General features: G+C 50.5%; 1 protein-coding gene across 1 annotated transcript in view; it reads right to left on the bottom strand.

The window, feature by feature from the left end:
- Nucleotides 1-15,651, bottom strand: part of LOC143837218 (pleckstrin homology-like domain family B member 3) — a 54,095-nt gene that overhangs the window by 25,471 nt on the left and 12,973 nt on the right. The window contains 5 exon segments of the mRNA XM_077336811.1: nt 992-1,147; nt 2,084-2,212; nt 6,138-6,278; nt 7,434-7,580; nt 12,418-12,705. Of these exon segments, the coding sequence (XP_077192926.1) occupies nt 992-1,147; nt 2,084-2,212; nt 6,138-6,278; nt 7,434-7,580; nt 12,418-12,678 (834 nt within the window). The 5' untranslated portion in view covers nt 12,679-12,705.

Genomic DNA, 15,651 nt, shown 5'->3' with positions numbered 1-15,651 from the left:
TCCTAGAACAGGGGGAGTCAACCTGTGGTCCTCCAGATGTCCATGGACTACAATTCCCATGAGCCTTTGCTGGCAGGGGCTCATGGGAATTGTAGTCCATGGACATATGAAAGACCACAGGTTGACTACCCCTGTCCTAGAATGAATTGTGCTCATCTCAGGGGGCCTACTGGGCTTCCAATTAGGGAATTAAAACAGATCTCCAGATAGGGAGGATCCCCCTGAATGATCATCTCTGGTCCCTCCCCTCCCTACATCCCATCCATTCCTGGCTCCACCCCCAAAGTCTCCAGGAATTCCCCAGCCCAGAGCTGGCAACCCTAACAGACAAACTACACTGATCTCTTTTCCCAGAGAGTGGCATCCTATCCCGCTTCCAAAAACCACCTGCCAAACATTCATTTCTCATTTGGAAAAACTTTACAATTATAATGGCTTAAACACAAACAAAGATGCTCTTTTCCCCACTGAGCCCCACTGTTTAAACCAGGGGTAGTCAACCTGGGGTCCTCCAGATGTCCATGGACTACAATTCCCATGTAGTGGCAGGGGCTCATGGGAATTGTAGTCCATGGACATCTGGAGGACCCCAGGTTGACTACCCCTGGTTTAAAACTGATCACGGCTCATTGAAAACTTACCTCCCCACCCAAGGAAAACTAGGAGCACTTTCCCAGGTGTAAGCCCCATTGAGCCCAATGGGACTGACTTCAAAGTAGACCTGCACGGGCGATCTCCCTCAATCTCTAGGCAATTACACCTCTCCACTCCATGGACTGAGCTTTTCAGGTTTGATTTTTAAAGATCCGGATTTACATGTTGTCCCCAGGGCACGATGGCCTAAGCATCTGACTCATGCTACTATCGATAAGCACTCACTGAACCTATGCAAAGGGAAGCCTAGGAATGTGCTGGGTGGAAGTGGAATAACTTGTGTAGATCTCTGAGCCCTGGCCCTGGATCCCCAGAGATCGGGGACGCTGCTCCTCACCTTCCTCTGGTTGATGCTGTTCTGAAGCTGAGTGATTTCCTCGGCCAGGGCCTGGCAAGCGGCTTCTTTCTCCTCCTCCAAACGGCTGTCCCTCTCTAGCTGCTGGAACTCCAGGTCTTCATAGCTCCTCAGGGCTCCATCGAGCATCTCCGATGTCTGGGGGAGAGAGTCGGACCTGACTTCCAGCTTACTTCCTCTAGGACAGCAGGGACCCACTGGTTACAGCCCCTGTTTCTGGTCGGCATGTCATTGGTGCTGGACAGAAGGAGTTTGGTTGGATGATGCCAACGGGAAATCTTGGGCAGGAGGGTGGAGGGGAAATCACATTTCTTAGGGTATACAAGCTTAGATTGCAAGAAACGGAAGGCAGTAGAATTGCATTGTTTGGATGCACCCTCCCTGAAGAAGGAGGAAGAGGAGGAGCAGGAGGAGTTGGTTTTTATACCCCACTTTTCTCTACCAGAAGAAAGTGGCTTACAATCACTTTCCCTTCCTCTCCCCACCACGTATACCTTCTGAGGTAGGTGGGACTGAGAGACTGCTCTGTGGGAACAGCACTATCAGGGCTGTGACAAGCCCAAGGTCACCCAGCCGGCTGCATGTGGAGGAGTGGGGAATCAAACCAGGTTTGCCAGATTAGAAGCCACCACTCTTAACCACTACACCCAGCTGGCTCTCACCTGCACATTAAAAAACCTGCAAGTAGAAAATTAGCACTAGAAAGAAGATTTATAACCCTGATACCTAGCTTTCTACATGCAAGGAGGATTTTAAAAAATAAGGGGGAATATCCATGTATTTATTTACCTGCTTCATTTCTATCCCACTTTTCTTTCCAATGGGTCCCCAAAGCTGCCTAACTTTTCTTCCGCTTAGCCTTCACAAGAACCCTGCAATGCAGGTGAAGCTGAGAGTGTGATCAGCCTAAAGCCCCCCAGCAAGCTTCTATGGCAAAGTGGATTCGAACCCAGGTCTCCCAACACCCCAATCAGGACACCCCGCAAGGGAGTTTGCAATCCTACAACCGCTCCCTGCTGGGCAGTCTCAGAAGAGCTCTCTTCCTGCAGGGTCTGAACCCCTCTCCCCGCTCACCTCCAGAAGCTGCCTCCTCATCCGCTCCCGCATGGACTCCGGCTGGTCCTCCAGATGCGTCTGCGACTCTGCGTGCTGCCTCTGCAGTTCCTCAACCTTGTGGCGTTCCTCCTGCAGCCGCGCCTTCTCCTGCCAAAAACAAAAAGAGGGCAGGGTAAGAGTTGCCACATTCCCATGGGAAACACCTCTCCAGCCGCCTCTCCCTCGCCAGGCAGGGCTTTAACCCCTCCAGGAGAAGCCGCAAGTCCCAGGTGCCTTTCTCCATAGAACTGAGGGATTCCATCCATGGGGAGGATGGCCAGCTCCTTGCCGGGAAACCCCTGGAGATCTGGGGGCGGAGCTGAGGGGGGCGGAGCTTGTGGAGAGATGGCAGCAGAAGAGTTGGTTTTCACACCCTGCGTTTCTCAAAGCGGCTTAGGATCGCCTTCCTCTCCCCACAACAGATACCCTGTGAGTTAGGTGGGGCTGAGAAACCTTCGGACAGGACTGCTCTATGAGAACAGCAGGACTGTGACTAGCCCAAGGTTACCCAAGGCTGCACGTTGAGGAGCGGGGAATCAAACCTGGCTCGCCAGATTAGAAGCCACTGCTCTTAAGCACTACACCACACTGTCCCGTTATAGTGCTGTACAGTTCACCCTATAGGGTTGCCAGCCTCCAGGTGGGGCATGGAGACCCGCTTTCAAAACCAATCTCCAGCTGATAGAGATCCATTCCCCTGGGGAAAATGAAGAAGAGTGGAATTAAGGGCATTGTACCACGCTGAGGTCCATCCCCTCCGCTCTAAACCCTGCCCTCTCCAGGTCACCCCCCCAAAAAATATATGTCCAGAAATTTTCCAACCCAAAGCAGCCATTCTCTCCAGGAGAACTGTGCCAGAGGAAAGGGAAGGCGACTGTAAGCCACTTTGAGACTCCTTCGGGTAGAGAAAAGTGTCATATAAGAACCAACTCTTCTTTTTCTTCAGTAATATTAGGGGTTTTTCAGCCTCACCTCCCTCCCAGGGTGTCTCTTGTGGGGAGAGGAAAGGGAAAGCTTGGAGACTCCTTCGGGTAGAGAAAAGCTGCATATAAGAACCAATTCTCTATTTCTTCTTCTGTAATATCAGGGCTCTCTCAGCCTCACCTCCCTCACAGGGTGTCTGTTGTGGGGAGAGGAATGGGAAGGTTATTGTAATCTGCTTTGAGACTCCTTTGGGCAGAGTAAAGCAGCATATAAGAACCAACTCTTCTTCTTCTTTATCTCCAGACCCCACCGACCATCAGATAGAAAGGACATGAATACAATTCTTGCGGGGAGCACCCAAAAGAATCAGGTAGTTGTGCCAGAACCACAGGCAACCTTTGCCCTGGTCCAATTCTTCCGACACAACAGCACCTACTCAAGCTCTATGGCAGCCAGCAATGTGACAGAACAGACGGAATCAGCGCTGCTGGGTTCTGAAGGCATCGACTCACAGGGAACTGTAATTTCTGCCAAATGGGAAACCAGCCAGAGAGGGTTCCCCTCTGTCCTCGGTCCTTAAATGGCAAATGTTTGAAAGCAGAAAGGAAAGACAGCTCTGAGCCCTGGATGGAACCCACAGGCAGGCTCTTGCTACACAACCAACACATTTCGGACGTTCTTAGAGGTTTGGGGGTGGTACCTAGGGGTTGGGAGGGAGAGCCTCTTCAGTGAGACATAGCTGATGTACAACCCACCCTCTAAAGCAGCCAGTGCCTCCAGGGAAACAAATGTTGCCAACCTCCAGGTGGCATCTGGAGATCGCATATCCAGTTGACAGAGATTAGTTTCCTGGGGAAAATGCCTCTTTTGAAGGGTAAGACTCTATGGCAGGCTTCCTCAATCAGGGTTTCATTCCTTTTGTATATATTTTTTAAATTTGTTAAACATTTATCGGGTGATAGGACCATATATGGTCATGTCGACCTCCCCCGCAAATAACCAATGACGGGCCGGATGTGGTGGGAAGGGGAGGAGCCCCAGGTGGGCGTGTCCACAGCTCTGTTCAGCTCCTGCAGGCAGAGAACTCTTCTGAGACTGCCCAGCAGGGACCGGCTGTACAATAACAACCTCCAGTGGCTCTTAATTCTCCGTAAATAATGCCTCTGAAGTGCAAAATAATTATTCCGAGAGCATCATTAAGATAACATAGGTAAAAGCCACACAATATGAGTATAAATTTACATGCAATAATGCAACAAATGTAATACATAGAATCATAGAATCATAGAGTTGGAAGGAGCCATACAGGCCATCTAGTCCAACCCCCTGCTCAACGCAGGTTCAGCCCAAAGTATCCTAAAGCATCCAAGAAAAGTGTGTATCTTTGCTTGAAGACTGCCAGTGAGGGGGAGCTGACCACTTCCTTAGGCATGCAGAAAATAGTTCAGGCAAAAGTCCAAACGAGGATCCGGAAGTCCCCCGTTCCGCAGGGTGGCTTCTACAGTAGGCCCAGGCCAGTCTTGACCACTCAGGCTGGCAGCTGCTCTGTAATGTCTTAGTGTCATTTTCCCCGCTGATCCTTTTAACGGGAGAAGCTGTGTACTGAACCCAGTGAACTCCCACACCCACTGAGTCACAGCCTGATCCTCTGAAGCACCTGAGCACAGGGAGGTGCTTTATTTCAAGCCAGATGGTTGGTCTGTCAAGATCAGTATTGTCCACTCAGGCAGGCAGTGGCTCTCCAGGACCTCAGGCCAGGACCTCATACCTGATCCTTTGAAGTGGAGATGCCAGGGAGTGAACCTGGGACCTTCTGAGCACAGGAGGATGCCTTGTCCTCGGTTAGACCATTGGCCTCTCAAGATTACCTTTCGGAGATGGCACTGGAGGCTTTTCATATCACCTGCTCCCTCAGCCTTCCAGCTGTGGAAGTCAGGGGTTTTGAACCTGGGACCTTATGCATGCCAGGCAGATGCTCTGCCACTGAGCCATGGCCTCTCCCTAACAACTAAATACATGAAGCTGCCTGACATGGATCTAGATCAGGGGTAGTCAAACTGCGGCCCTCCAGCTGTCCATGGACTACAATTCCCAGGAGCCCCTACCAGTGAACGCTGGCAGGGGCTCGTGGGAATTGTAGTCCATGGACAGCTGGAGGACTGCAGTTTGACTACCCCTGATCTGGATCATACTATTGTCTACTGCATGGACTGCAATTCCCATGAGCTCTCCAGATGTTTGTGGCCAACTGGAGAGCCACAGTTTAGCCACCTGTGGTCTACTCCAATTGACTCTCCAGGGATGTAGAGAGACTTCAGCGGCTCTCCAGGCATTTAGACAGAGGTCCGTCGTATCATCTGCTACTTGATTATTTTAACTAGCAATGCTGGGGATTGAACCTGGGACCTTCGGCATGCCGAGCAGATACTCTGCCACTGAGCCACAGCCCTCCACGGTGCCCTGAGAAACAGATGGTTAAATGGTAAAGGGAAATCAGTAACAGACAGCACTCTCTGCACAAAGTTGGGGGTAAACTGTGAGTTCCTTATGACTGTGCTTGTCAGTGGCAGCTCCTTTTCCCAAACCCACGTTTTATTTTGTCTTAAATCCAACAGAATGAGCCCAACAGTGCATCCTCGTAAGGTAAAGGTAAAGGTATCCCCTATGCAAGCACCGAGTCATGTCTGACCCGTGGAGTGACGCCCTCTAGCGTTTTCTTGGCAGACTCAATACGGGGTGGTTTGCCAGTGCCTTCCCCAGTCATTACCATTTACCCCCCAGCAAGCTGGGTACTCATTTTACCGACCTCAGAAGGATGGAAGGCTGAGTCAACCTTCAGCCGGCTGCTGGGATTGAACTCCCAGCCTCATGGGCAGAGCTTCAGACTGCATGTCTGCTGCCTTACCACCCTGCGCCAAAAGAGGCTCTTGGCATCCCCGTACTTTTCTCCAAACACAAACAACTTGTGCATCGATTCCAGTTCCAAAATTAAGCAGGTAGATAAGCGTATACAACAAGAACTGCATCCTCCGCTCCCCCTGGAAGCAGCTGGCGAGAAGCCAGGCTGAAAGCCGCCCGGGGAGGAGAAGGCCACCGCGCCGCTCCTCACCTTCTCTCGCTCTGCTTGGCACCTTCGCTCCGTCTCCAGCAGCCGCCTCTGCAGCTCCACCAGCCGCTCCTCCTCCTGCTGCAGCTCCTGCTTCTCCCCCTTCAGTTCTCCTGCCAGCAAAGCCCCTTCCAAGTCCATCTGCTAGGGAAGGGAACCGAGTTAAAAGCCCTGGGTCCTAATACCAAGTCCAAGGTCTTGTTTTTGACCTTTAAGGCCATTTGCAGCTTGGGCCCAGCCTATCTGAGGGACTGCTTGTCTCCTTATGCCCCCGGCTGGGCTCTTTGCTCAGCAGGTACTGATCTGTTAGAGGTCCCTGGCCTCAGAGAAGTATGCCTGGCCTAGACCCAAGCCAGGGCCTTTTCAGTCCTGGCCCCAACCTGGTGGAATGAGCTCCTGGGAGAGCGGAGGGCCCTGATGGAGCTATCACAGTTCTGCAGGGCCTGCAAGATGGAGATCTTCCACCAGGTCTTTGGTTGAGGCCAGGTTTTAAGAGCAGCGGGCGCCCCGCAGGCTGTGCTATTCCATCGGGCGAAAGCCTCGGTGGGTGGCTGCGGGAGGAAGGAGGGATTCTGACATCTTGGTATGCTGGGACGGAGTTGATTTGAAGGGACAGAAGCATTCATGGGGATTGTTTTATATGAACCACCATGAGTCTTTGGACGAAAGCTTTGGACGAAATAAATGTAATTAATCATCATCCAGTCTAGGTCCAAATCTAGTCTCGCATGTCCACCAGAGGTCCAAACAGGGGGGACAGAACCCCATGTGCTGGCAGGGCACTAGAGCCCTGCAGTCCATGGACATCTGGTGAGCACCCCTGCCCTGAACGTTCCTACACAGATCAAACCCCATTTTGGACCCCACTTTTTACTCCCCAAAGGATTCTCAAAGCGGCTTACCATTGCTTACCCGCTCCTCGCCTCACAATAGAAATAGGAGTGGCTGAAAACGCTCGGAGAGAACTGTGACAGGCCCAAGGTCACCCAGCTGGCTTCATGAGGAGGAGGAGGAAGGAACTGAACCCAGTTCTCCAGCTGAGAAGCCGCCCCTCATAACCACTACCCCAAGCCAGCTCTTGATGCACTCCCCACAACAGGACAGCCACAGTGACAGATTCTTCCAGGAGGTTCTGGTTTCTGTCCTATCTGTGACTTTCCCCCAGTTCTTCCCCTGCACTCCACTGCCTGCCAGGGCGTGGTGCCTCGACAATACCTGTTATACAGGTGTTTGTGGCTGCCCTCCAGACATCCTTGTCCCCATGACACCGGGGAGGGAGAAGAACAGGCCCAGGCCTACCTCAATGTTCATCTCCTTCTTCTGGCGATGCAGCTCCTTGATCCGGTTCTCAAGAGCCGAGATCTTGCTCAAAGCATGATGACGGGGTGGTGGTGGGTGATCCCATTCCGTGGGGCACCCATTCCTTCCTGCGCAGGGGCTCTCGTCCTGGGAACAAAGCATGGTACAATGAGATGTCACAGGCGCCCACGGGCAGCATGTGTTTTGAATCAGTCCTGCACGTCATTGTCGTTACCCAGTCGCCAAAGGGGTATCGTATAACTAGGGGGAAATAAACAAAAAGCTTAAAACCATCAAAGGGGTGAAGCGAAACTGTGAGGAACATGAAAAAAAGGGGGAGGCGGCTTGTTTTTCTGTTTCGGGAAAGGACAAATGAGGACTCGTCTAGAGGAGTCATCAGAGGCCTGGGATCGAACCTCAAGAGAGGCACAAGTTTCTGTTTAAATGCTTTAAACGTTTCGTGTTATTCATTAGTATTGACGGCTGTCTTTTAGGAATTTCGTTGCCTGCCATCAGCCCCATGGGACGGGCGGGTTAGCAAAATAAAGTGTCGTTAATTAATTTATTCAAGATATCCCCGGGGGTGAAAGGAAACCCTCTTGAAAAGGGGGATTAGATTCATGGAGACAACTTCAAGAGGGGAACGGATAAACATATGGAGTAGAAGCACATCAGTGGCGTTTAGCCACAGGGGGAGATGGAACATGATGCTTGGGAGAGCCACAGTGGGGACTTCCACAGTTCTGACCCCACTGGGTGGCCTCTGGATGGCCCTTTGCATTCGGCCACTGTGGGATGCAGAGTGTTGAACTGGAGGGGCCCTCTGCTAAAAGAAGCCTCCACATTCAGCAGTAGTAAACCTCTAAATCCTAGTGCCAGGAGGCAGCATGGGGGAAAGACCTCAGCCTCTGTGCCTTGTTGGCTACCATGCAAGACATGACAATGGATTAGAGGGACCACGGGCCTAATTCAGTAGGGCTCTTCTTATTGTCTTCCTCTAGAGCAGGGGTGGCCAAACTGTGGCTCTCGAGATGTCCACGGACTACAATTCCCATGAATTGTAGTCCGTGGACATCTCGAGAGCCACAGTTTGCCCATCCCTGCCATACCGGCTCACTTTGACTAGGACCTGCCCAGACCTGAATAGCCCAGGCAAGTCCGATCCCGTCAGATCTCAGAAGCTAAGCAGGGCCAACCCTGGCTAGTATTTGGATGGGAGATCTCCAAGGATTTAGGTGGTAGTTCCTCCAAGGAACACCAGGGTCAGGATGGGAAGGCATGCAATGGCAAGCCGCCACTGAACGCCCCTTGCCTAGCTGCCGGATTAGCCTTGGATCTGACTATATTAGCCTATGCCACAAAGCTGGGCTTCCCAAAAGCCCCCCTGTCTTTCCCTTATAGCTTGCCGTAATGCAGGGGTAGTCAACCTGTGGTCCTCCAGAGGTCCACGGACTACAATTCGTTCGCTGGCAGGGGCTCATGGGAATTGTAGTCCGTGGACCTCTGGAGGACCACAGGTTGACTGCCCCTGCCGTAATGGACTCGGCCACATTTCCGACATCACTTCCAGGGCTCTATAAAGCCTGAAAAATATTTCAGGGGCTCCTTCACAGTCAAAAGGTTAAAAAGGTAGCGGTAAGAACCTCATGTTAGGCCAGGGTTCCGCTCTTCCCCTTTGCATGAATCTTGCTGGTTACCCTTGAGTTACACAGTACCCCTCAGCCTCGCCTACCACAGAAGGCTGTTGTAAGGATAAGACGGAAGAGCAGAGAGGCACGTACAGTGACGTGAGTGCCTTGGAGGGGAAAGGTGCAGAATGTCGCATTCGGTATAGAATTTGGCTATCTGCAAATCTCAACTTTGATTTTAAAAAAATGGAGGAAGTGCTGATGGTTGGTTGCAATGCAAACATGCTCAAAAACATCTGGGTGCCGCTTGTGGGAAACTCAGAAACCAGGAGGCTTCCTGAACCAGGCTTCCAGTTATCGGGAGCAGGGGCTGTTGCCTTTATTCCTCCCTAAGATTAGGGAAGCCAGGATGAATTATGCAAAAATAGCAAAGGCAAAAGTGCAAACTCATGCAAACGTATCCAAGTCGCAGAATATAGAATCCTAGAATGGGAAGGGTCCTTAGAAGCCATCTAGCCCAACTCTCTGCTCAATGCAGGATCAGCCAAAAGCATCCAGGATAAGGATCTATCCAGCCACTGCATGAAGACTGCCAGTGAGGGGGAGCTCCCTACCTCCTTAGGCAGCCCATCCCACTGCTGAACTAGACTCATACAATCCGAGAGTGGGAAGGGTCGTACAGGCTATCAAAGTGTAGCAAATGTAATTAATTTTAAAAACCTGGGTTATAACATTACAATGTTAGTACAATAAAATTACAATGTTGTAACTCCATAACAGTGTTGTGTAGGATTGCAAGATTACTTTTTTAAAAGTGTAGAAATTGCGTTGTAACGCAATCACTACGTTTTTTTTTAAAGTAGATTTTTCAGAATGGAGGGAGGGGGGAGAGCAACAAAGAAAGGTGCATTCCCAAACGACTGAAAATGGCAAGCACAGGTAAAAACCCAACTGCACACATTTCTGCAATTGGCAGCCCGAATTAGAACCAGCTTGGTGTAGTAGTTGATAGCGGCAGCTTCTATTCTGGAGAACCAGGTTTGATTCCCCACTCCTCCCCCACATGCAGCCAAGCTGGGTGATCTTGGGCTTGCCACAGAACTGATAAAACTGTTCTGATTGAGCAGGAATATCAGGGCTCTCTCAGCCTCACCCACCTCATAGGGTGTCTGTTGTGGGGAGAGGAAAGGGAAGGTGACTGTAAGCCGCTTTGAGCCTCCTTCAGGTAGAGAAAAGTGGCATATAAGAACCAACTCTTCTTCCTTTTCAGTAATATCAGCGCTCTCTCAGCCTCACCCACCTCACAGGGTGTCTGTTTTGGGGAGAGGAAAGGGAAGGCGACTGTAAGCCGCTTTGAGCCTCCTTTGGGGAGAGGAAAAGCGGCATATAAGAACCAACTCTTTTTCTTCTTCAGTAATATCAAAGCTCTCTCAGCCTCACCTTCCTCACTGGTTTTCTGGGGATTCCTTTGCTGCAGGGCAAGCGAGGGAGCAATTACGGTCTGCGCCCAAAGAGGTGAATTTCAGTGCGGAAACAGACTAAAACCTCAAACCTTTAAAAATGCAAATCTGAACAATATCCCTAGTGCGGAAACAATCCTAGGCAATGAAACCGGCCTGCAGGAGAATTCATACCCATCACTGAACAAACACTCTCTAGCCAGTCAGCTGATCCTCCTTAAAAACAGCCCCACATCACCTCATACGGCCTGCGGCAAACATGTCCTGATATGTTTTTGGTTAAGTGTACACCTACAAGCACAAAGGGCAAAGGCGACAGGTGTTTCCAGAGATATGCATCATCTGGGGACATTAATCGGTGAATCAGGAAGCCACTCCCTTTATGCAAATGTGGGATTACTGAAATGGGTTGCCTTGGGTTGTCAACCTCCCGGAGGTGGTTGGAGATCTCCTGGGATTACAACTGACCTCCAGGCAAGGAGATCAGTTCTCCTGGAGAATATGGCTGCTTTAGATAGCATTATGCCCCATAGAAGTCCCTCCCCTCCCCAAATCTTGCCCCTTCAGGCTCCAACCCCCCGCAATCTCCAGTTGTTTCCCAATCCAGAGTTGGCAACCCAAGGTAGCCCACTCTTCTTTCCATTATGTTTGCAAAGGCAAAGGCAGGCCTAAGGCTGAGGCCTAAGAACACCTCATCAGCAGGCCTCCCTGTCAGAACCCAAAGCGGCCATCTTTATGACCCCCCCTTCTCCTTGATAGAAGAGCAGGCAACTAGTTAAATTCCTGGTTTAATATTTATAACTTGATGTACTTATTCTAAACCTGCATTTTTTGTGTCCTCTTTTTACATGTTTCTGCTGTTCTTGTGATCCGTCCTGAGTCCAAGGAGATAGGGCAGATAATATAAAAATGTGTTCAGGTTTGGGCACCCCAGTTGAAGAGAGATGTAGACAAACTGGAGTGTGTCCAGAGGAGGGCAACAAAGATGGTGAGGGGTTTGGAGACCAAGACGTATGAAGAAAGGTTGGGGGAGCTTGGTCTGTTTAGCCTGGAGAGGAGACAAATGAGACAGGTTCTGATAACTATCTTCAAGTATTTAAAAGGCTGCCATATAGAGCGGGGGTCATCAACCCCCAGTCCGTGGCCCGGTGTCAGGCCGCAAAGGCCACAGTACCAGGCCGCAGGCAGACGCGCCTGCCTCCCCCCGCCCACAGCGAGAAGGAAGGGAAGAGGCAGGCACAGCCGCCGGCACGGCAGTGACACAAATGCGTATGTGCGCAGTTGCTGCGCATGCGTGTTAGCACCCCTGGTGGCGAAAACGTGCATGCACAGCAACTGCGCGTGCACGTTTTCGCAGCACCCGGGCCGTCGGCTCTCCCCTCACCGGAGGCGGTCCCTGACCTGAGAAAGGTTGGGGACCGCTAATGTAGAGGATGGAGCAGAGCTATTCTCTCTTGCCCCGGAGGGACGGACCAGAACTAATTCCGTCTAAACAACATGAAGAAGTTCCTGACAGTTAGAGCAGTTTTTCAGTGGAACAGGCTTCTTCAGGAGGAGGTCGGTTCTCCATCTTTGGAAATTTTTTAACAGAAGCTGGATAGCCATCTGACGGAGAGGCTGATTCTGTGAAGGCTCAAGGGGGTAGCAGGTTACATTAGATGAGTGATAGGGATGTGAGTGTCCTGCATAGTGCAGGGGGTTGGACTAGATGGCCCGTGAGGTCCCTTCCAACTCTATGAGGTCCCTTCCAACCCATTCTATGATTCTATGATTCTAAAAAATAGAAAAGCCGTAAAGCCAGAATGCTCATTCATGTTACAAGTGCCTCTCTTCCTCCTCCCCATCCTCGGCTACAGAGTGAAAACAACTTTGGACTCCACCTGCCCTAATACTCACCCCTTTCTGGGCGCTCTCTGTGCTGCTGGCCTCATCATCTTCTGTCGTGTCGCCGGCATTCTCCCCAGGGCTACAGCCACCCTCTGAGGAGAGCGAGTCGCCTCCCGTACTGCCACGGGTCGGGGATCCCTCCTTATCTGGCGACCGGCAACATTTCGGCAGACATGCATCCTCCAAGTGAGCCTTCTCCAAGTAAGCTGGACACGGATACTCCTCCGACTGGCTTAGCACCCCCATGGCATCTGCATTCTGGAGCACCATTGTTCAGGGGCACATGGTAGCTCTGCTCTGCAGGCACAAACAAACAAACAAAAAGAAATTGGTGCTATTATTAATGTTAATCATTGTCACCTTGGCCTGAATAGCTGAAAGCCCTGCTAGATCGGACCAAGGGTCCATCGAATTCACCGTCCTATTTCAGATCAGTCAGGTATTCCAAAAAGCCCAGAAACAGCAACCTGTGAAACATTTCTGGGGAGGAGTGAAAGAGTATTAAAGACCACCATTAAAGAAGTGAGAATTTTGCTATTTAACATTAAATATGTACTGCATAGAATGAACTGATATAATCTCCGTGCTCTCGATCAGTGCTCGACGATGTTATAAACAGGAATTGTTCATCTGGCCCAGACGGAACAGAAAGTGGGAAGGAAGGGACTGTAAATAAATGTATAGAAGTTAGGAATAGGGTTACTGGTAAGATTATTGAATGATAATGGGAGGGTGTGGAAAGCGTGGTGTAATAGTTAAGAGTGGCGGCTTCTAATCTGGCGATTTGGGTTTGATTCCCCGCTCCTCCACATGAAGCCACCTGGGTGACCTTGGGCTAGTCCTGATTGAGCTGTTCTGACCGAGCAGTAGTATCAGGGCTCTCTCAGCCTCACCTCCCTCACCTCCCTCACAGGGTGTCCTTTGTGGGGAGAGGAAGGGAAGGCGACTGGAAGCTGCTTTTAGACTCCTTTGGGCAATGAAAAGCAGAGTATAAAAACAACTTCTAGTTAGGGGTAGGTGAGTAAAAGAGATACGAAGGAGAGAGTATAAGCAAAATAGAGGGTGAGTGTCTAGAACTTGAGAAGAGAGGTAGTGAAGAGGTCAGAGTAAGTGAATAAAGAGTGTAGAGAGTAAGAGTAGTGAACAAAAGGTGACTGTATCGGATATGAGTGACAGAGAGGTAGTGATGAGGTAGGTTGAACCTGGAGAGAGAGCGGGATGAGAGAAAGAAAGTAGTTGGACAACAAAGAATAGGGAACTGATTATCAGGGTTGTAATAGACTAGGTAGACTGTTATTAGAGGAATAAATTGAACGGTTGTTGAGGAGTGTCAGAACTGAATGAATAGAAGCACCGTTGAATGATGACTTCGACCAGACAGAGAGGGTGGTGATTATAGGGGAAAGGGCCCGACAGGGTCAGGGATCTCAACAATAAGAGGGCATGGAAAGTATGGTGCTGGGAGAAGCCTGGACAAGATGAAGCGGGAGATGCAATTTGCCATACAGCAGTCACCCTCGGTATTCTCAAGGACAACTGCCATGTGTCAATGATCACACCCCATCTAATCCCCAGAAATGCAGCGATGGAGGCTAGGAGGATCAGCACATCTGCAACACCAGGTAAATTAACAATAAATGAATCCTAAACTCTGCAAACAGAGCATGGGATTGACCTGGCATGCATGACCGAGACCTGGGTGAGGGAGGGTGAAACAGTCATCTTCAAGGAGGCTCCCCTGCCCCCGCCCCCGACGCATTCTCGTTCCTCCATCAGTCTCGGGCTTCAGGCCAAGGGAGGAGGCTATCCTGGACTGGGAGGTGTACTCCTTCAGAACACTTCCAGCACAAAAGATCTCAGGCATTCATAGAATCATAGAGTTTGAAGGGACCTCCAGGGTCATCTAGTCCAACCCCCCCCACTAAAAATCCCCCCCCCACCAAAAATCTCTAGAATTTGGCCTGGCCTGGAGGGAATTCACCTACCATTCCACACTGGTAATCAGCAATTCCCTGGGTATGCGAGGAAGGGCCACAAGAGACAAACACTCGCACATCCCTTCCTGCCCACCCACTCACAATCCACTTAAGTTCATAAAATTAACATTTCTGTCCGATGACTATCTAGCCCCTGTTTAAAAACCTCCAAAGAAAGAGAGCCCACCACCACCCAAGGAAGCCTGTTCCACTGAGAAGCCACTGTAACACTCAAGGACTTCTTCCAAGTGTTTAGCCAAACATTCTTTTGAATTCATTTCAACCTATTGGTTCTGGTTCGAGCGGAGTAAACTGGTAACATCACCTCGTGTGATCTGGACACTACTTTTGATACAGCCCAACATCCTGTTTGCCTTTTTAGCCACCGAGTCACACTGCTGACACATGTTCAGTGCCTGGTCTGCTAAGACCACATATACTACTACCAGGACAACTATCACCCATCCTGTAGTGATGCATATGATTCATCCTATCTAAACGAGGAACTTTACATTTTTCACAATTGAAATTCATTTTATTCATTTTAGCCCAGTTTTCTAGCCTGACAAGATCATCCTGTATTCTGAGTCTGTCTTCTAGTGTGCTTGCTACCCCTCCCAATTTAGTGTCATCTGCACTGAATGTGTTGGCGAGAACTTGACCATCCGGTGGGAATGCCATCCGCCTAACACACCACCGAGCGTCAAAGAATTGAGTCTTTTGAACTGCTGCTGGAGAAGACTCTTGCGAGTCCCTTGGACTGCAAGGTGAACAAACCGGTCAGTCCTAGAGGAGATCAGCCCTGACTGCTCCTTAGAAGGCCAGATCCAGAAGATGAAACTCAGATACTTTGGCCACCTCATGAGAAGGAAGGACTCCCTGGAGAAGAGCCTAATGCTGGGAGCGATTGAGGGCAGAAGAAGAAGGGGAAGACAGAGAATGAAGTGGAGTCACTGAAGCAGTCAGTGCGAGCTTACATGGACTCTGGGGAATGGTAGAGAACAGGAAGGATCATTGTCCATGGGGTCGCGATGGGTCGGACACAACTTCGCAACTAACAACAACAACAACACACCACCAGATGCCCTGTTGAGCCTCCTGTAGACCGCAGCCGCCTGCACGTCAGTTTCCCAGACTACAGATTCTGGGGGACTTCAATGTCCATGCAGATATGCCTGCCTCCATGGCAACACTAGGGTTCCCGCAGGTCATTGCAGGCCCTACCCTGGATCTGATCTTTGGAGCAGGGGTTGAAGTGGATCTGGTG

This window comes from Paroedura picta, chromosome 5 (assembly GCF_049243985.1).
Source record: "Paroedura picta isolate Pp20150507F chromosome 5, Ppicta_v3.0, whole genome shotgun sequence".
Lineage (NCBI taxonomy): Eukaryota > Metazoa > Chordata > Lepidosauria > Squamata > Gekkonidae > Paroedura > Paroedura picta.
The sequence above is the reverse complement of the archived record's forward strand: the minus strand, read 5'-3'. Positions and strand labels throughout refer to the sequence as shown.